The sequence below is a fragment of the Camelus bactrianus genome, chromosome 23 (assembly GCF_048773025.1).
Source record: "Camelus bactrianus isolate YW-2024 breed Bactrian camel chromosome 23, ASM4877302v1, whole genome shotgun sequence".
In the NCBI taxonomy this organism is placed as follows: domain Eukaryota; kingdom Metazoa; phylum Chordata; class Mammalia; order Artiodactyla; family Camelidae; genus Camelus; species Camelus bactrianus.
In genome coordinates, this window is record NC_133561.1 from 14,687,224 (window position 1) to 14,708,956 (window position 21,733).

The following is a 21,733-nucleotide window of genomic DNA, read 5'->3' on the forward strand; positions in this document are numbered from 1 at the left end:
GAAGATGGCTAAGAGATGATCTAAAGATGATCTTCAGAAAATGATGACCACTGTTTTGTGTCTTTAATAAAGACAAAACAAGAGGAAAAGAATCAAAGAGAGTCTTGGTGTACTTCAGCCACGTTAGGTTAGGCTACCCTGCAAATGGAGATTCCTAAAGGAAAAAAAAATGGTATCTGCGTCTTTGGAAGTGAAAGTAATCTGCCCAGAGTATGCCCTACCCCAGCTAAAGCAGGGACCACGTCACCTCCAAAAGTCCTTAGCAACCCTGGCATTTTTGTCTCTGTTCTGCTGAAGTCAAATTGCCAATAATGTTCTGGATGCTTTGCAGAATTTGGAGAACTTCTTGAAGACGGAGATCATTTCCTTTCTTAGCTCTTTCATTCCTCAAATACCTGGTTAAAAGCCACCAACCCTCACTGGGGGCCCTCCGGGGAGGCAAGTTCACAGGAGGTTGACAGGGGCACTGGTTCAAGTCCAGCTGAACAATTTCCTGTTCCCTCACTGCTGAGGTCTAGGGCAAGTCACTTAACCTCAGCAAGCCTCACGTTCCTCATCTGCACCAGAGGTTATACCCCAACACACAAGAAGCAAGGTTTTGAGGTTTCAGATGATGTGCATAAACTAGCACGTAACAGGTATGCAAAACGTAGTCATGTTTATTATGCTATTTGCCAAGGCAGAAAAGTAGGCACTGGAGGTCCAGAACAGGACCTGCCCTCACTCACACTCTGAGCTTCAGTGAGGGCAAATGAGAGGGCCATTTCAGAGGGGCTCTCCCTGGAAAGCTGTCACTGCAGGCCTCCTCTCAGAGTTCTCGGGCAAGCTGGTGGGGCGGTCAGATTTTTTCATGCCAGACAACCATCAAGCAGATCAAAGGGTATCTGTTCGTTTGAGCAAGTGCGGATCATTACCTTGGGTCACAGGCATTTACAAAGCAGAGGCACGCGGTGGGATTCCAAGCAGGCTTACAGACTACGATTAGCCAGGTGCCCTGGCAACTTGGGGGTTTGGTCTCCCCGCAGAAGCGGACAAGGAGCATCTGCTCAGATGGCAAGATTCAGCGGGAGAGGACAACCGCGGCGCCCTAAGTCAGGCTCTCTGCGCCAGGCCCCACCTGCGCCCCCAGCTTCTCCTACGTCTGAGGTCCCGTGCAGCAGCGGCAGCTTCCGCGTGGCGAGGCGGCTGTCCCCAAGCCCGTCCCCTGACCGGCCCCCCGGACAGCAGAGGCGCGGGGAGACTCCTGGCCGCTCGCCCCCGCCTCGCGGACGGGCTGCCTCTGCCACGGGGCGCTTTCGGGCTCTTCCTCCGCTTCCCCTGCGGGCCCGGGGACCACACTCTGGCTCCCTTCTTTGCCCCGGGTCCCGGGAACGTCTTCCTGCCGCTTGTGGCAGAAATCGGCTTCTTGGAGGGGCCTTTCCGAGATGAGGCCCGGTCTGGCCTGGAAGCCAAAGTCCTATCAGGAAATCTTCTCGCAGCTTCCTTCAAGGATTGCTCCTTCAGCAAGTCCAAGGCTGTCTCTGGGAAACAAGCATTTATTTAGGAGAAATGTAAGTCCTGCAAAGTAGCTCTAAGGCAAGTGCCACCCAGGAAACCTATGACTGCTTGAGTGTTCTTAAATATAAATTCTTTTGAAAATAATAGTTTTTAATTCCCTTAACTGGCCTTGATCTAAAAATAATAATTTTTTATTGGGCTCACTCCAGTGATACGTGGCTCTGGAACAGTTCCCTTAAGACAGTATCCCCACTCTGTAAGTCTTCCCCGACCCCCTGCCATTCCCCAGAGAGGAGGTCCTCTCACGGGGGCCGCTCTCAGCTCCGTGGACATCCTTCCAGCCAGAGCCTCAGTGCTGTACTCATTTCTTCACTTGCTTCCACTGCATGCCCCACCTCTCGTTTGATTCTGACCTCCTGCAGGTAGGGTTCACTGCCGTATCCCCAGGGGTTAGCACAGAGACTGCCACAAAGTAAGTACTAAACAAATGAATGGATACATGACCGACTGAGTGAATGAATGGAGGGCAGCAGGCGCTGCCCCCTCTCACTCTGGTACACAGAGGAGACTAAGCCACAGGTCACAGTCCTCATCCAGGGGCTAAGCCTCCAGTGAGAAAATAAGACCTCCCAGCCCGGGACTGCAGCTGTTTGCAGAGGGCGCTGTGCTGACACCTTGATGCCGAGCCCTGAGCCTGAGACAAAGAGGGACTCACTGGCGAGTGGCCTGAACTGGACCCGCTTACTCTTGGTTTTCACTGGCACTGGCTTGTATTTGCACTTGCCTGGAGGTGCTCGCCTGAAAACAGACAGAAAAAGTGAGGACACAAGACTCTGAAGATGGGACCAGGAAGTCAAGGTCACCAGAAGGCAAACATTCACAAGAACTGGGTTCAGCCCTCCCTGACCCATAGGGATGGGAGAGATGTAGTGGGAAATCTGCTCAAATGGAGAGAATAAAGGACATGGACATCACAGGGACACCACACGCCCTTAGGGGACAGCGCAGTGAGAGGATTGGGGCATGGGCGTGGTGACAGAGAGAATAGAGTTCAGATCCTGGGGACCATGGACAAGTAAACCTTGCTGAGTTTCAATTTCCACATCTATAAAATAGGAAAATTAATCGTAGCCATCCTTTCAGGGAGATGGAGAAGATGAAATGAGAACTGTGCACTTGGCACACCATCAGTGATTGATATATAACTTTTTAAATTTCTTTAAATGAGATTTTAAAAACACTTGGAGCAGTGCTCAGCACGTAACAGATGCTCTGTAGATGATGATGGTGCTGAGGATGAGGATGATGGTGCTGAGGAGGATGAGAAGGAGGATGAGGATGAGGAGGATGAGGATGATGATGGTGATGATTCTGCCTCTGTTTCTGATGGTGGTGGTGATTCCCTTTACATAAAATCTCCTTTAAAACTCATGGTACAGTCCCTTAGGTAATGCCAGCCCCTCTGCCTCCTAGTATTATGATTCTTAAACTGCTGTCCCCAGGGTGCATCTTCTGAAATAAAAGGGACCTTGCAGACTAGGAGCACTCCTGTTATTCAGAGCAGAGATGGAACTTTCCAGCCAGTCCCACTGCCGCCTTCTCTGTCTTGCTCCAATTCTGTCTCTCATTGCCATCACCCCCACCCCAGGTGGGAAAAAATAATGATAATTGTATTTATTTAACAAACACTTCAGTAGTGCTGAGGCACTGTACTGATGCTTTATAAATAAGTCACATTGCCTGGGACACAGTAATGACCCGACCGATGTCAGCTGAGAGAAAGGTTAATGAGTAAGGATGTCTTCAGTGTGGGACAGCCTTTACAGTTGCTTTATGACTGACCTCTCACGCTGCTCTTATGATGGAGGGGACCTAAATTATCCCCCAACTGAATCAGGAAACTGTCAAAGGAAAGAAAAAGGGATTCACACAGGAAACCTGTTGGTGGAAAGGGCAGAGCTCCCCATCCAGGCATTGTCAGCCACCTGAAGCACTTTAAAGACCCTGGGTTTGCTCTGTCCCCCAAGCACAGGAGATCTGCATGGAGCAGACTCAGGCCTGGAGACAGCTCAGTACCTAATTCACCCCTTGGCAACACTGCACTCCATCAGGAGAGCCCATAGGCATAGCCTCCGGGACTGAGCCTCTTCTGGGAACTTCTGAGAGCACCTGAACTGAGCCCTGTTGCCAAGTGGAGCTAAGCCATGCTGGGCCTTTGAGCCCTCACCAGCAACTGAACCTATTTGCCAAGCGTCCTCTCAAAAGATGGCAACAAAGCCTCACAAGGAAGCCTTTCTCTGTGGTCTGTCTTCAAGCTGATTCGTGGGGAGACTTTCCTGCTTTGGGTAAGAATCCTGAGATCAATCCAGCACACTGCCCAGAGCTCTCAGGATGGATACACTGCAACACCCCCACCAGGGACAGGTACGGACACACCCGTGACAACCTCACGACAGGGAGCCGTAGTGTGGCTTCCGCCCGATGAGTTGGTTAGTCTCTCTGAGAGAGAGGTTGGCAGAGAAGCAGAGGTAAACATCACAGAGTCCACCAAGTGAGTAAACACTGCTGCTGAATTCCAGACGGGATCAGGTGGAGACACTGAGAAACTTGACAGTTTAAGATACGGTTGTGCCTCGGTGTCTGCCCAGGATTGGTTCCAGGACCCCATAGGTACCAAAACCTACAGATGCTCAGGTCCCTTATATAAAATGGTATAGTATCTGCAAATAACCTACACACATCCTCCATAGACTTTAAACCATCTCTAGAGTACTTACAATACCTAACACAGTGCAGATGCTATGTAAATAATTATAAAGAAATGTAAATGTTATATAAATAGTTGTAAATACAATGTAAATATTACATAAATAGTTGCTGGGGCATGGCAAATTCAAGGTTTGCTTTTTGTAACTTTCTGGGATTTTTTTTTTTTTCGATCCACGGCTAGTTGGGATGTGGAACCCACAGATACGGAGGCCAACTGTATTTGCCAAAGACCAATCCAGGTTAGGGCAGCAATATTTACTCAGGAAGTGTACACCCACTGTCAGATGATCCAAGAGAGACGTTTCCAGAAGCATATTTAAAAAACAGAAACAAAACAGGAGCCACAGGTCTAGGCTAGTCATCCCGAAAAGGCTCAAGATCCTCATTTCCAACCACAAAGAGACCGTTTCCCAGATATTCCATAGTTCCTGTAGACGCATTGTCCTACACATTTGTTTGCCCAACCTGCTTTGCATCTAAAGCAAAGATTTGCTTCCCTGTTCATTTCTGGTAATTCTTGAGGAGTAAGGATTGTTGTTCTGATCTGCCGTGGAGATAAGGACTAATACAAAACACCTGGAAAGAAAAAGAGCCCAGATCTCACCTTGACGGGTCAACAAACTTGTAAATGGATCCACGCGGTGTGTAGGCACTTGGGTAGGAGGTGGCCAGGAAGTAGAGCTCCCCTGAGAAAACAAGAGCAGGCCATCAAGGACAGGACCCGAGGCCGGGCCGGGACCTCTGGACGCACAGGAGATCATCATCAGGGGGTGTGGCCCCGAAATGCGTGAGCCCCAGGAAGGGGACCCCAGCATCCTGACTGGCAGCTAGATCTGTGAGCCCCCCGAGGAAAACGTCCATCTCAGCCTCCAGACCAGCTCGGGGTGTCACCCAGCAGAGGCACCTGTGTGCTCGTGTTCCCTGAGCCAGAGAGCTTCTCATCCCCTTGGTCATCTCTTTGCTTTCAGACACTTCACCTCAGTGAGTCTCCATCTCCCCGGCCCCCACCTCCTCACCACTGATATGGATTCTCTGTGAAGGCAGAAATAGGTGATTTCCAGGCTGAGGACCACTTATCAGACACCTGACATTCCCCTTCATTAATCCGTTAGTTCCCCCTCCTCGCCCCACCTCACTCTTTTCCTCCAGCTCCACCTTCCCCAGTCCTTGGTCCCTTATCTCCCGTGACCATTCCCCCACTCCCCAAAGCCCCCCGTGCCATCTCACACCCCGCAGAAATAGCCTCCTCCCACTGTCTCCTTCATCATCTTTACAAGGGGCTCCTGTTTCCTAAACGCCATCCCTTTCTCCCAGAAAGTACCTCATTCCACCTCGTTTCACAGTTCCCGGTGAGGACAGTGCAGGATTGGGTTTGCAGCCCAACTTCAGTTGGGTAAATCTGAGTTCGACTTCTGATAACACCAGTTCCCCTCAGTGTTGTCCTGGGCAACCTCTCCCCCTGGGAGGCCCTCGTGTTATTTAGTCATTTGTAGAACAGGGGTAATAACCCCTCCCGTGATTATTAGGGGTTAAATCAGGAAGTGTTCGCTAGCCAGCAGCTCCTCGTACCTTCCTGTCTGTCTGCTCCCCAAGGGCCGGTGCGGTGACAGTTTGGGGAGCCTGGCACGACATTCGTGCCTGTGCCGTCTTGCTGAACTGAATCCACTTGCTGTTGTGTGCTTGACACACGCGCTGTCTCAACATTATGGAAGGAAACGTCTTACTGAGTTGCAAATTGGAAAAGCCTAGAGCTTTAGACAGCCCTGAGCTACTTAAATTCATGGAGAACAGTGACCAAAGTTTATCTCCTGCTGAGTGTAAGACTGATATTCCTCGCAGAGGCCCCTACACAGGTAACAGTGCCTAACTGACTGGTTCTGTGTGCTGACAGACCAGAATCTTCCCCTCGTAAGGGGGTCTGAGGAGTTAGGACAAACCCTTCCCTTAGAGCCAGTTTGCCCCTCTGATTACAAATCCCATGCACCATCCGGGGTGATGCTGACATTCGATAAGCGAGGTGTCTACCAAGTATCTGCCCTGTGTCAGGACACAAGGCGCCCGGAGGCAGGGGTTCCTCCAAACCATGCAAATAATTTCCGGTCTAAGGAGAATTGGAGACCCTGCCTTGCTGCCTATTCCCTATATATGACTAGAGTTTGTGTAAATTATAAGTCTTAACCATGCCTTAGACTTCCCACTGTATTTTTAGAAGACAATGCCTTAAGTAAATTTCATCAGTAATGACCAACTGACATTTTACAAATATATTTTAGGGCAAAAAAAAAAAAAACACCAAAATATTATAATATGCCATGTAAAGCAAAATGCAGGCAACGTGAACTTCCTGCAAGCGCTCTGACCTCAGCAAGCCCCCTCGAGAATGTGCCTCAGTGGCTGACATTCAGAAACCGCACCCATCGGAACCCAGCCGCGGGCAGCCCCACGCCCGCTGCTCGCTCGTTTGTTTGCTCACTTGTGTATTCGTGCCAGTTGCTAGCTAGGAGAACTCGGGAAATAAATAGTAACAGTGGAGGCAGAGCTCTGGAGCAACTACAATGACTTGTCTAACACTGGTGACTGATGGTAAAAATCATGAAATAATACTCACTTCTAAATACGCCTGTAATGGGAAGGACCATGCCACATGCAGAAAATCTGAATCACTCTGTGCCAAAACACACAAACAAGCAACTCTGGAAGAAAGCAATCTGCCCTGGGAACAGCCTCCCTGGCTTTAGGGCTGCCCTTGGGCAGGGTCTGGCTTGGGAACACCTTGGCAAGTCCACTCGATAAAATTCAGCCAAGGACACTTCGTTTGCCAGACGTACTGAGTGGTATTCAAAAGCTGCCTGTTTTCTCCTGTGAGACTTCTACCAGCACAACAAACCGAACCACCAAAAGCTGGGGTCCTGTGGCATCCTGGGATCCCTGCACAGGCTGCTCCTAGGGGGCTCCAGCCTCCTTGGGGCTCCAGCAGGGGAGAGGCCCCACCACGGCCTGTGGTTTCTCTCCTTTTTTGTATGTTTGGACTTCCAATTTGGAACTTACAGCTTGAATTTTCCAAAATATCTTCTGCTCCTGTAAAATATTCATCTCAAACTTTCTATTCATAGCTACCTGAGAGGAGAGGCTCCACTGACTGACTTTCTTTATGTCCCACTCCAATGAATCTCCTGTACAGGGACCCGTGGCTCAGAGTGGAAACAAACCAAACACTGAAGAAACCTTCAAGGCTCTGGCGTCCACTTGCAGAGCATCCACTGTCTGGGAGGGACCCCTACGAGATCATTCTGTTCTCCTGCTTGCCTCCAAGCATGGCTAGACGCAGTGCCAAAAACTAGAAAGAACACAGGCCCTGTCGCCACTTACATAAAACAAAATAAAATTTTAACTCCCAGAATGAAACAGAACTTACATCAAGCTGAAATCAAAACTTCATTTTCTGATTACAAAATCTGAGGTTATTTATTAAAGCTGAGCCCCTCTCCCTCTGTCTCTCCCTTCCTCCCCCCACCCACCACCCTATATGTGCACACATCTTGCTTTGCTGATGCTCTTAACATACACCTAATCTCTCTAGTGAATAGCCCCCTACCTAGCTGTCTACCCTTTTCTCAAATCTCTCCAGAAAGAAATTCTCCCTTGTTCATTCACAGAAGTTGCCTAACAAACTCTTGGCAGCATCCGGAAAGAGCCCAGCCCAGCCGGTGGCTGGCCATCAGAGCTCCTTTCTCCCAGGCAACATCAGTATGATGAATAGCCACTGTCTGCCCCACTGTTGGCCCTGTTCACATTCGTATAATTGCAGATTAGAATAAAATCAGGGAGGAAGGAACACATGCACCTCCTTCACAGTCAAAGGGCTGAAAATACCGAAGTGTTAGACCTTGGTCTGTCCTGCACAGTGAGGTGTGCAGCTCAACCAAGAGGAGGTAAGTAGTTGGCACAGTCAATCTGTTTCCCCCTTGGTGAAACAAGCATAATAATTACATCATGGGGGTGTTGTGAGTAGTAAAAGGACAAAAAATAAATATAAAGTGCTTAGAACAGTATCCAGAACATTATAAAATGACAGTGAAAATAGGAGAAGTGGTAGTTGCTATTTAAATAACAATAATAACAACAACAATAGTAATAATAGTAATTACTATAATAAACGTGCAGTTCACAATGCCCATGATTATCTAAGTTCCTGTAGGCAGAAATAGAATAACCTTGTACAACTGTTACCTGCTTCATCTTCAGCAAAGGAGATGATAAACTTGCTGTATGTGCTAATTAGCCCTGGGAAGGCACAGGACTCAGGGCTGCCCAGGCAAATGTCCTGTTTCTTCCACTTCTTGGTTCTTCTATCTTCCTGCAAAGCCATAAGTCGACTAGATGAAAAATAAAACCTTATATTTTAGGAATCCATATTGCCACCCTGCAAGGTATTTTTTTACTCCTAGAATCAGGGAATCATTGAGCACTGATAACTGAGTCTCCCATAGGAGATCCATAACTATCTTCTTGCAAAGCAGAATTTCTGATAGTGGACATTTTTAAAGAGTTAAAGAAAGAATATGTCAACATAGACTCCTATACCCAGCGAAAATATCTTTCAAAAATGAAGGGAAAATAAAGATGCAAAAGTAGAAAGAATCATCACCACTAGACCCATTTTTCAAAAAATGTTAAAGGCAGTTATTCAAGCAGAATAAAAATGAAATCAGAAAGAGATATACATCTATACGTAGGAATGATGAGTATTAGGAACAGTAACTGTATTCGTTTTTACAGCCACTGTAACACATCACCACAACTTGTAGCTTAAAAAAAACACACACATTTATCCTCTTAGACTTTTGGAGGCTCAAAATTCTAAAATGGGTTCCACTAGGTCAAAATCAAGGTATTGGCAGGGCTGTGCTCCCACCAGTGGCTTGGGGGGGAGAAGCCCAGCTTCAGGATGCTGTCCTTCCTCATTCCTTGTCTCATGGTCCTACATCACACTGCCTTTTCTCCCACTGCTTCCACTGTCATCACCTTCTATCTCTGCTGTCTTCAAACCTCCTTCTTCTGAAGACACTTGTGAGTACATTTAGGACCCACCCAGCTATTACAGGATAATCTCCCAAATCATATGCAGTATGTTTTGTGACCATAATCAAACTAAATTAGAGATCAAGAACAAAAAGAAATGTTTGGAAACCTTCAGATATTTGGAAACTAAATAACACACTTCAAAATAAATCATGGGACAAAGAAATGAAAAGAGGAATCAGAAAATCTTTTTTAACCAAATGAAACTGAAAACAAATATATTAAAATGTATGGGATATTGTCAAAGCAGTATTTGAGAGGTGATTTATATCACTAAACATCTGTTAGAAAAGATGGTGGGTCTCAGATCAATGCCCTCAGCTTCCATCTTGAGAAACTAGAAATAGAAGATCAAATCAAACTCAAAGCAAGAGGAAGGAAGGAAAAGGAGCATAAATTAGTGAAATAGAAAACAGGAAAATAATAGGACAAAAATCAATGAACTCAAAAGCTGGTTTTTGAAAAGATCGATAAATGTGGTAAACCTCTAGTCAGACTGATCAGAGAAAAAAAAAAGAGAGAGAGCAAAGATACAAATTACCAATATTTGGAATAAGATAAGTGCCATTACTATAGTTTCCACATTGTTAAAAGGATAATAAGGAAACATTATGCCAATACATTTGAAAACTTACCTGAACTGGATGAATTCCTTAAAAGAAGGAAAGAAACTAAATATGCTGTATCTATTAAAGAAATTGAATTTGAGGACTTCTGTTTTCTGGTCCAGTAAGTAAGAAGCTTGGAAGTCATCAGTCCATCCTAACAATAAATAAAAGCCTGAACAAACTGAAAAATCAACAACTCTTCTTAGATCTGTAAGAGAAGTGAGGTCTCAGGGTAAACCACTACCCCCTAAATTGGAGAGAAAAACAGGAGGATGCAGAGAATCACAACTTACAGAAAACCACAAGCAGAAACCTTCGCAGGAATCAGCTCCAGGGTTGGAAAACCTAACACGCAATTAACAAGTTGCTAGACGCTCAGTGAGAGAAAGTATGAGAGTTAAAAACTGCAGGGGTGCCCCGTCATCAGAGGATCCCCACATTTTTGTGACTTTTACCTCCAGGAGCTGGACCAGTTTCCAACAGTAAATAGGGAAAAATCCCCTTGTGCTTCCAGCAGGGGGAGGGGGAAAGGAATCATTTTGAAATATGCTTTCTGTTCTTCTTAACAAATGTCTGCCCTCAGGAGAAATGATTTAGGCAGAGACTAACCTGCTGGGATTTTTATCAGAAGCCTCACAGACTTGAGGGAAGGGAAGTAGCTAACTCCAGCCCACTCTAGCCATCCTGTCTCACTTAAGTGTGCCTGGAGGGAGTAGAACAACAGACAACACTTATGAAATTCTTAGTCCAGAGGCACAGGCTCAGTAAAAATCGGAGACCTAATCAAACAACCAGGACAATTCCCTTCCCCCAGCACCTCATTGCCCGCTTTGCTGAAGACTTATTTACAGCAGTTCCTTTTACTCAGTACATCATATCTGGCAATCAGGAAAAAAATTGCAAGGCATACTGAAAGGCAAAAAAAAAAAATAGTTCAAAAAGACAGAGCAAGTATCACAGCCAGACTCAGACATGGCAGAGATGCTGGAATTATCGGACTAGTAATTTAAAATGACTATGATGGGGGCAGGGTATAACTCAGTGGTGGAGCACATGCTTAGCAAGCAGGCGGTCCTGGGTTCAATCCCCAGCGCCTCCGTTAAAATAAATAAATAATAAATAAATAAGTAAATATCTAAAACAATTATGATTAATATGCTAAGGGCTCTAATGGGTAAAGTAGACAGCATCCAAGAACAGATGGGCAATGTAAGCAGAGAAATGGAAAGTCTAAGAATGAACCAAAAAGAAATGCCAGAGATCAAAAAACATTGTAACATAAAGGAAGAATGCATTTGACGGGTTTATTAGTAGACTGGACGTGGCTGAAGAAAGAATCTCTAAGCTTGAGAATATCTCAACAGAAACCTCCAAAACTAAAAAGCAAAGAGTAAAAAGACTGAAAAAGAACAAAATATCCAAGAAAAGTGAGACAACTATAAAAGGTGTAACATAAGCATAACAGGAATATCAAAAGGAGAAGAGAGAAAGGAACAGAAGAAATATTTTAAACAACGATTATTGAGAATGTCCCCTAATTAATGTCAGATACCAAACCCCATATCTAGGAAGCTCAGAGGACACCAAGCAGGATAAATGCTTTAAAACTACAAGTAGGCATATCATATTCAAAATACAAGAAATCAAAAATAAAGGGAAAAAAACCTCAAAAGAAGACAGAGGGAAAAAACCTTACCTACAGAGGAGCAAAGATAAAAATTACGTTAAACTTCTCAGAAACCATGCAAGCAAGAAGAGCGTGCAGTGAAAGATTTAAAGTGTTGAGAGAAAAATGCCACCAACCTAGAATCCTCTGCCTGGTGAAATTATACTTCAAAACTGAAGGAGAAATAAAGACTTCCTCAGACAAACAAAAGTTGAAGGTATCTGTTACCAGTAGCTCTGCCTTGCCAGAAATGTTAAAAGAAGTTCTTCAGAGAGAAGAAAAATGATATAGGTCAGAAACTCAAATCTATATAAAGAAAGGAAGGGCATTAAGGAAGGAATAAGTGAAGGTAAAATCAAAACATTTATTTTTCTTATTCTTCATTGATCTAACAGATAACAGTGTGTTCAATATACTAATAGCAACAATGTATTTGATTATGTATGCTCATGTATATAATAAAATAATAGTATTATAGTATATACTATATATGATCATATACATAATATATTATATATTTATGTATGATTTATAAGTGAAATAAATGACAACAGTGATAAGAGGGACAAGAGGAAAGAAGGAAGATTATTTTAAGACCCACACTACCCATGAAATGGTATAACGTTACTTGAAAGTGGACTTACGTTAGTTGTAAATATATATTGCAGATTCTAAGGCAACCATTAAAAAAATGCTGTTAAAAAATAGTATAACTGATATGCTAAGGAAGGAGAGAAAATGGAATCATATGCAATGTTCAGTTAAATCTGCAAGAGGAGAAAGAGTGGAAGGAAAAACAGGAACAAAGAACAAGGTCAACAAACAGAAAACACAAATGAATATGGCAGATATTAATCAAACTCTGTCAATAATCACTTTGAATGTCAATGGTATAAATGTACCAATTAAAAGACAGAGATTATTAGAATGGATCAAAAAATAAAACTCAACTATATGTTGTCTGTAAGAAAGCTTCAGGCCTTGATGGCTCCACTTGGAAGAAAGAAACACACACTTTACTGAAACTAGTCCAGATAATTAAAGAGAAGGAAATACTCTTCAACTCACCTTGCAAAACTTGCGTTAATTTGATGCCAAAGTCTGATAAAGATATTACAAGAAAGAAACACTACAGCTCACTATTTCTTCATGAGCATAGATCCAAAAATTCCAAACATGTTAGCAAATCGAATTCAACAATAAAACAGTATGTTAATCAAACACAACATGACCCAGTGGTGTTTATCCTAAGAATACAAGATTGCTTCCGTGATTTAAAAAAAAAAGTCACTGCAATTCACCATATTGACAAACTAAAAATGAAAAAGTCATGATTCTCTTACTAGACGCAAAGATGTATATGACAAAACACAACAGCCATACCTAATGCAAACTCTCAGCAAGCTAGGAATTGAAGGAAACATCCTCAGTCTGATGAAGGGCGTGTACAAAAACACCAACAGCTGATCTCATACTCATTGGTGAAAAACTGAACGCTCCCCACCGCTTCTGTCCAACACTGTACTGAAGAAACAAGTCAATAAAATAGTAACAGAAAGCTTCCAATTCAGGAAAAGAAAAAATTAAAATACCTACATTCACAGCAAAATGATCTGCTACATAGAAAATCCAATAGAATCGTCAAAAAAAGTCACTAGATCTAATGAGGAGTTCAGACACTATGAAATACTTAGATGTGCAAGACCTTTACACTGAAAACTACAAAACTTTGTAGCAGTTTTATTCACAGTAAACTGGGGATAACCAAAGCAACCATCAACAGGAAAACAGATGGACAAACTGTGGTATATTCATGCAACTGAATATTACAAAGCAATAAAAGACAAACGACTGATACCTGCAACAATATTGATGAATTTCCCAGACATGACTGAATGAAAGAAGCATATACAAAAAAAGAGCACACACTATATAATTCTGTTTGTGTGAAATTCCAGAACTAATCTGCGATGAGCACAGTTATCTCTGGCTAGTGTGTGTGTGTGTGTTTGATAGAGAGAGAGGGGTGGTACTGACAGGCAGTAGGCAAGAAGGAACCTTCTATAGTGATGGAAATGTCCTGTATCTTGACATGGTTGGTAGCAATATGAGTATAAACATTTGTAAAACTATCCAACCATGCTCTTAAGAGGCTGCATTTCATCATATGTAATTTAGACTTCCGTAAAAATGTTTAAAAAAAGAGGGACGGGACACCAGTCCTTCCTTACCCACTCATGAAGTCCCCAAAGATGTAGAGGCCATTGAGGTTTGGGGATTCACATCCACGGTAGACATAACCTCCAGTGACTGACTTCCCCACTGCATGGCCATAAGCGTAGATTGGCAGAACGTCATCTGTCCGGGAACAAGGGGAAGAGTGTTATGCATAAAAACTGGAAGCTTCAAAGAGGAAGGAGGGGGGTTTTTAATGTAGTTGCCTGATTGAGTGGAGGACATTTCATCTCTTGGTCTTTGGGAGGACAGGCAGCCACGTGAATCATGTTTATTTTTCCCAACAGACCAGCCTTGAGATTTGTGAATTTCCCACTCGACTGGCTTCTGCAGGCAGAGAGGAAGCCTCAGATTCCCCCGTCTGTGAGGCAGTGACCTGGAAATCCACACACCTAAATTTTTTCCCCTGGGTTGATACGGCCAATACTCAGGCTTAAGGATTTGGAGTGTTCGGAAGGTCTGGAAGACGGCTCCACAACTTAGAGGACAAAAAAGACTAAGCAGTGGTGATAAAGTCAGAAAAATGGAATTTTAATCCAAAGGGAGTTTCTAAAGCACACCTTGAGTATTGATGCTTAGGGGTTGTACTGTTACTTGACTGTGTGTGGAATTTTCAGTGGGCCATCCCAAATGGGAAATAAGTAAAAACATACAGCCACCTATTTTCTTCTGCCATTGGTTCAAAATTGTGTGCCTGAAAATCACATGAGTAACTTAGATAAAATATAGATTCCTAGGTCAGTACACTCCCCCAGTCCACCCACGATCCACATTTACTAGGTTAGCGAGCACTGCCCAAGGCGTTTCAGGCGCCAGTGGCTGGAGGACCACCCTGTCCCACAGGACACAAACAAAGGCACTGTAACAGAGGATGGGGGGATAGCTCAGTGGTAGAGCACATGCTTAGCATGCACAGGGTCCTGGGCTCAATTCCCAGTACCTCCATTAAAACATAATAGTAATAATAAAAAAAATGTTTAAAGGCACTATAATGACCCACTGGGCAAGACAGTCCCAATCTCCACCTGCAACTCACTCAACTCATCCAAGAAATCAGGCTTCTCACTTACCCAAGGAGGCGTTGTGACAAAGTTTTTTGTCATAACATTCAAACCCTTCCTTTGCCCTCCAGCCGTAGTTCCCGCCTTTAACAATGATGTCAACTTCTTCGAACCGGTTCTGTCCCACATCCCCACAGAACATCCGGCCTCGGCCCTGACGCGTGGTGGGGTCCCCTCGGTCCACGGCACAGCGCCACATGTTTCTGATCCCGTAGGCGTAGATGGCGGGATGGGCCCCTGGCTCAGAAACAAACGGATTGTCCAGGGGAATTCGATACCGCCTGCCACCTGAGCTTGCCCCATCCACATCGATCCTTAACACTTTTCCCAGCAGGGAACTCCTGAAAGGAAGAAGGCCAAGACACAGGCACAGGATAAGTCCTCGGATGTGGGATTGCTGGATCTATGCTAGTTCTATTTCTAATATTTTGAAGACTCTCCAGTGTCTTCCTTAGCAGCTGCTCTCTAGATTTTGCATTCCCACCAACAGTATACAAAGGTTCAAATTTCTCCACATCCTGCCAACACTTGTCTTTTGTTTGTTTGTTTGTTTTTTTATAATAATCATTCTAGCTTACTTGTTCTGAGCGTTTCCAAACTTGCCAAAGGGATCCCCAGTCTGTCCCCCATCCCCAGTGAATATGTACATGTAACCATCCAGGCCAAAAAGAAGTTGTCCACCATTGTGATTTGAGGCTGGTTCTTCTATCTCCAAGATGACCCTGGAAGGAAAGAGAAACCATGCTTTGATGCAAGCTGGAACAGCATCCTCCTGAGACATCCAGAAACGGCTGGATGGTGTGAGCCCGCCAAGACCTGCTTCGGAGTTTCCAAGGATCACAAAGCAGGTAGCACAGGGGCTCTGGGCCACCCCTTGCTTCCTATAATGACTCCTTCATGGGTCATTTTTCTTTCGTATCATGACTTCATGAGCTGTAGACACAGCAGGGTAACCATCCTCCTTTTCTGGGGCTTGGCCTTATTCTCCGCTCTACCAGAACTCTCAGTTGGGCAACCTAGCAGGGGTTAGTCTATCGCTTCTTCATGCTCTTTTCAGCCCCCCAACCTGACTATGTGGGGAGAGAGAGATGGGGCAGAAGGGACAAGGGAAAAAGACAGCAAGGTAGAGTAAAAGAGCATGAGCTTGGGGTCAGTTAGAACTGAGCCCTTCATCTGACCGCACATGAGTAGCTTTATGACCTTGAATCATAGCTTCCCATGAGGATGAGAACTCCCATGAGAAAGGTAAAGGGCCTGGGATCCAACGGCCACACGATAACCAGGTGTTGCTGTTATATTTAATATATCGATATTATCTAAAGTAATTTCTCAAACTCATGGCTGCTGGCCCTTGCTCACCCTCTATTAAATCAAGAAAGCATGGCTCCAGTAACTGTAAGGTGGATGGCTCTACCCTATGAAGACCATGGACCCAGAGTCAAACTCAGGTTAACCTCATCAATCAGCAATGACTCCTTTGTCAGCATTATAAGCTGGTGGCTCTAAAACCAGGAAAGTTCCTCAATGTCATCTCAGGGGACTGACTGGCATTCTTTTGGAACATGGTTCACAGCAGCAGATTCTCACAGATGTGCCTCACCTCTCTGACTTGGGATCAGCTTTGTTGGGATCAGCCCGAGAAACCTTCATCTCACTAATCCGGATCTTTTCTACCCTCTTCTTGCCCAGGCATGAATAATAAATATAGAACTTGCGGTTGCGGCGGAATTTGGGGTGAAACGCCAACCCCAGGAAGCCTCTCTCATCCCCAACCCATGGCGTGGTCAGCACGATGCTCTTGAGGTCCAAGAAGGGTTGTTCCAGGCGACTCCTATCAGGCAGATAGACCCACACCACCCCAATCTGCTCGGCCACGAAGAAGCGATGGGTGCCATCCCCTGCGTGGACCATGGAGACCGGGTTCCTCAGCCCATTGGCCACCTCAGTCAGGCAGAGCTGCAGGCAGCCCCGATGGTCCTCGGCCACCACCCCCAGGTTGCGGTTGAGATGGTCACTCCTCAGGACTTTAGGGAAGCAGTAGTCTTTGTCAGGAAGGTTGAGGAGGTGGCAGAAGTGCGCACCATCCTTTTGGTGGGGTTTCTGGAGGCGGTGGTCATTGGTCAGCAGGGAGATGGCAGAGTGGCAGCTGGAGTGGAACGCAGAGCAGTAGTCAGAGCAGAGGCCGGGAAGGTTCCGGAGTGGCGTCTGCGGGTTCTCAGCATCGTAGAGGTGGGCTGCGTAGGGCGAGCACTCCTAGAAAAGCAGCAGCAGCTCAGCCTGGCTTTCAGGCTGGCCGCGGTGGGGCTGGCCCCAGTTGTTGAGCAAACAGAAGGGAAAACGGTCTGGGAAAGAATCAGAACCTCTATTACCAACTACTGGTAACGCTATTCTCTGGACTCAAATTTTCTACCCAGTTCATGCTCCTAAAAGGCAGAAAGGGAAAAAAAAAAAACTCTCATATGCACTACACTACCTCTAGCACTTTAACTTAGTTTTTGTCATATAAAGTTTTATGAAATGATAACTTTTTTAAAAAAGAGAATACCAGATGTCTCCATCTTTTATCATAAATGCTGTATCTGTAAGATTTTACTTCTTTATGCAAATCTGAAGCAGCGAGGCAAGAGTTTTACATTTATTGAATCTCAATGTTGGCTACGTGGTGTTAATTATTTAATTTTCCGTGCTTTTCCATAGGTTCAAAATATTTTATAATTTAAAAATAGTATGCTCAAAATGAATATGCAAGGGTACTCCTCCCAGAGATCGGGCATCTAGTCGTACCTTCCCTTATTTATTAAAGGCATTGAAGTGTTTCATATATACAGAGCACCATGCTGGGAGCTGCACAAATCTGAATCGTGGCTCATGGTCTGTACGACTCCTCTTTACAGACATACAAGGACTGTGAACCAAAGGCGTATCTGCTACTTGGGCTTCCCTAAACTACATTTTCTAGGAGGAAAATAGGATATTGTGGGAAGCCATCCAACTCTGAGTGGTGATGAAAGACAGAGGCAACTGAGATGAGGAAAGTAAGACAGGCCAGTTTAAAGGCTATAGTTTGGGGCCGTGGAATTGAGCAGTGTCCGCTGAACCAACTTCTGATCACTGACAGCTCCCCCAGCAGCCGCCGGCCCTGGAGAACATCTCCTTCACCTCTGTCTCTCATCACTTCACAGAGGGACCAGCAGCAATTCTCAGATGTATTTGAGGTCCCCCTTCTCTCTTATTTCAACCCTGACTGCAGGCTGCAGAGCAAGCTCTTGGATATCAGGAAGAGGGGAGGAAAGAGCCTGGGGATTCGCAGCGTTTCTCTCTGGATTGTCTGTTTCAGTTTAGGATACTTGTCAGAGCTGCAGACAAGAAGCCAGATGAACTGCTCTGAGTCTCACCTGACTGACCTGTTCACTCCTGGGGAGTGGAAAGAAGACAGACAGGAGACAAAAATTCTCCTGATTCCTTATCAGTAAAATGGGGGTCATAGTAGCTGCCTGCAGAGTCATCAGTGGGAACACACAACGGGGGACGAAAGTGGGCAAAGAAGTTTAAATTGTGAATTTTAATAAATAGACATGTGTAGGTTATTCTGTTTTCTGAAATCCCTGAAATGGGAGAGCTGCTGAATTTGGCTTTCTGAAACATCACCCAATAGGGAGGGGGAGGTAGGGGGGAGGGAGGAGACATTTTTATCAGGGGCTCTCTCAGAAATTGAGTCTCAGTGTTGCTCCTAAGAGCCCAGCTTCTGCCCAAATGGTTATCCCAGAGTTAATTCTCCAGGAAACAGCCAAGGGGTGGTGCCCGAGGTGAGAGAGGACAGCCTGGGGCAATGCCTCCCAGGTGGCCAGCCACCTGTGTGCCAGGCTCTGTGCCTGGCTCTGTTCTGTTCCCTGCACAGGAAGTTGGGGTGGCCAGTTGGCTCAGGAATCGTGCCAGCAGGAGAGCCAAGTAACTGCACTGACATGCCCAGGAGGGTCTCAGATCAAAGGTCTGCCTGGATTTGCTGTGTCTCTCCCCCAACACATCACTAGAGCACCTCTCCTCACGGCAACCTCTTTCATCCATTCTCCAGTGCTGCATCCCCGAACCCCTCTTCCCACAAAGTCAGTGTGTGCAGCCTGCATCCGGCATGGGTTAAGGCTGAGCCCCACTGAGGTGATGTCTGCCAGGGGTGTGGGTTTTGGTGGCTGGAAAGCCAAGAGAAGCAGAACCTCTGAGTCACTGCCAGTCAGCAGCTTGAAGCTCTCCTAGTCCAGGTCTGGAAAGCCCCCACCATCACACCAGAGACCCCCTGGCACAAATGACCTTGTCTAGGACTGCGTCCCAGCAGACGCCACCACTCCCTCCTCACACTCCGGGAGCACCACAGGTGTGTGCTGTGCCCTCTCGGAGCCCTGCAGGGAGGATGCAGACAAGAGCTGCCCAGAGAGCTCCATGAAGTATCTCAGTCTCATTCTTTCGGGGCCTGAGAAAGCACCAGGGCCCATACAACCCCAGAGGGAGAGCTCTGGAAACCAGACTGCATCTCAGCATGCCCGTGCAGAGCCCAAAGCCAGGTCAAGGCAGCTAGCAGGCAAGCTCCTAAAGGGCTGGGCGCCCAAAGAGCCCCCCCCGAGGACCCAGGCCAGCCAGCCCAGCACCCCATGGCTGGGACTGGAAGGCACTCTTCTCCGCTGGTTCCTTCGCTTCCCCACAGGATTACGCTCAGGCCTACCTGGCAAAGGATGTCTTTAATGTAACCACCACACAATTCATGGCCCTTCAGATCAAAGTATTCCATGATGTCCCAGTACCGGGCGGCGATGCGGTGGTCCTTACGCTGGTCACAGCAGCCGAAGGACTCATAGTCAGAGCAAAACTCCAGGTGCAGGAGGGGTCGGAAGGGGGGTCCATAATCCAGGCACTGGGGGTGTCCCTGCAGCAAGCCCACCTGGCCCCACAAGACTGTGAGGCAGAGGTAGAAAATTCGAGAAGAGGTAAGGAGCCAGGGGGCCCGCTGACTCCCACCACTCCTAGGAATGGACCTTCTGAGCATCTTGGCCCTGGGCACTCCGGCAGTGGCTGTGTGCTCAGGTTGGCTTCCTGCTCTGTGCTGGCGCCCTCCCTCTCTCCCTCCCTCCCTCCCCCGCTGCTTTTTCCTTCCCTCCTTCTCTTCCCTCCTCTCACCAGATTCATGGAGGTGGTTTATGAGCCGTGTCCCTTCTGGGGGCTGGGTAGCTGTCTCTTGTGAAAGTAGTGAACGGTGTCCCCGTCTCCTCCAATCCCCTAAACAGGAAGCTGGCACAAATCCTGCCCTGACTGCTGAGTTACTGGGGTGCATGGCTGCTGACAGAAAGGGGCAGTGATGTCCACAGTAGACAGGCTGTGGTTCATTCAAACTGCAGAGGATTCCTGCGTGGGGTGGGGGTGGGGATGGGGGCCGGAAATTCACACATTGTTTACAGTCCCTTCACAAGCTGAGCAGCCCAGTCTTCCAAGGAGAACACCACATATCATATAGTCCCGGACTGCAGACCTAAAGGTGAGGTTCCAGCACCTTCAGGTTCCACTGTGCTGAATGGCACCAGGGGGACGCGGGTGTGGATCTGGGAAGACAGAGGGGAGGCTGTGGAGGAAGGGGGGCTGTGCGATTCCTGCCATCCGAAAAGGTGTGTATTCTGAGGGTTAGAAAGACAGGGTGTTTCACAAATCAGGAGGAGATGGTGAATAGTAACTAGACTTATCCTGGCGATCATTTTGAAATGTATGGAAATCTCGAATCACTGTTGTGTAAATGGAACTAACACAGTGTTATATGTCAATTATACATGAAAAACAAAGTCATAGAAAAAGAGATCAGACTTGTGATTACCACAGGTGGCTGAGTGGGGAATTGGATGAAGGCGGTCAAAAGGCACAGACTTCCTCCTTACAAGATAAGTAAGTACTAGGGATATAATGTACAACATGATAAATATAATTAACACTGCAGCATATTCTATATGAAAGTTGTTAAGAAAGTAAATCCTAAGAGTTCTCATCTCATGATCACTAAACTTACTGTGCTAATCATTTCGTGGTGAATGTAGCTCGAATCATTGTGCTGTACACCTTAGAGTCATACAGTGCTGTAACTCAATAAAACTAAGGCAGAAAAATAAAAAAGATGGTAAAGGAAAGGGAGGGAGTGTGGCCTGGTGTAAACAAGATGTCAGCAAGGCTGTTTGGGACAGCTTCATCAGGAAGCACAGAGCATCTGGGTTCTTTATTTTTGCCAAAGCTACGCCTACCCTGGGGACGCCCCTCCTCACTTAGCATCTGTTCGAATGTGCTTTGTCTTATACATGCCCCTTGCACATAATGGGCCTTTGATAAATATTTCTTGAATGAGTGATGAAGGACAGGAAATCCCAAACTCACAGGGTCCCAAACCCAAACCCTAACTGCGGCACGCGCGGGGCGGGGGGGGGGGGGCGGGGGGGGGCTCAGGCCCTCAGGGCACATCCGGTACCTGAGCTCCCTTTCCTTTCGGTATTTTCCACGGTTCTCTCCACCCTGAAATTTCCATACTTGCAAAAGCTGCCCTTTGAAATGCAGCCGAAGCCAGAGATTCTTCTCAGTCCTGATGGCTTCCCAGGAGGGCTCCCCACCCAGCTCTCCCCTCACCACCAACAGCCTTTACCAGACTGTCACCAGGAAGCAACACTGAGCCTCAGTCTAGCCAAGTCTGTGCTCACCATGCTCTAGATTATGGAAGCCCAAAGTAGCACTAAAATACAGACATTTTTATAACTGAGAGGGAAGTCGAGAGGAGAAACCAGAATGATTGCCAACAC

General features: G+C 46.2%; 1 protein-coding gene across 1 annotated transcript; it reads right to left on the reverse strand.

The window, feature by feature from the left end:
* Positions 1 to 162: 162 nt before the first annotated feature.
* HHIPL2 (HHIP like 2) lies at positions 163 to 20,008 on the reverse strand. Its single transcript, XM_074351650.1, has 9 exons — positions 19,633 to 20,008; positions 16,519 to 17,171; positions 15,497 to 15,640; positions 14,928 to 15,259; positions 13,854 to 13,980; positions 8,497 to 8,642; positions 4,871 to 4,952; positions 2,213 to 2,295; positions 163 to 1,520 (listed from the first exon to the last, which is right to left on the reverse strand). Exons 1-9 carry the CDS (start codon positions 19,951 to 19,953, stop codon positions 1,093 to 1,095), a joined length of 2,316 nt encoding a protein of 771 aa, XP_074207751.1. The 5' UTR covers positions 19,954 to 20,008; the 3' UTR covers positions 163 to 1,092.
* Positions 20,009 to 21,733: the final 1,725 nt, after the last annotated feature.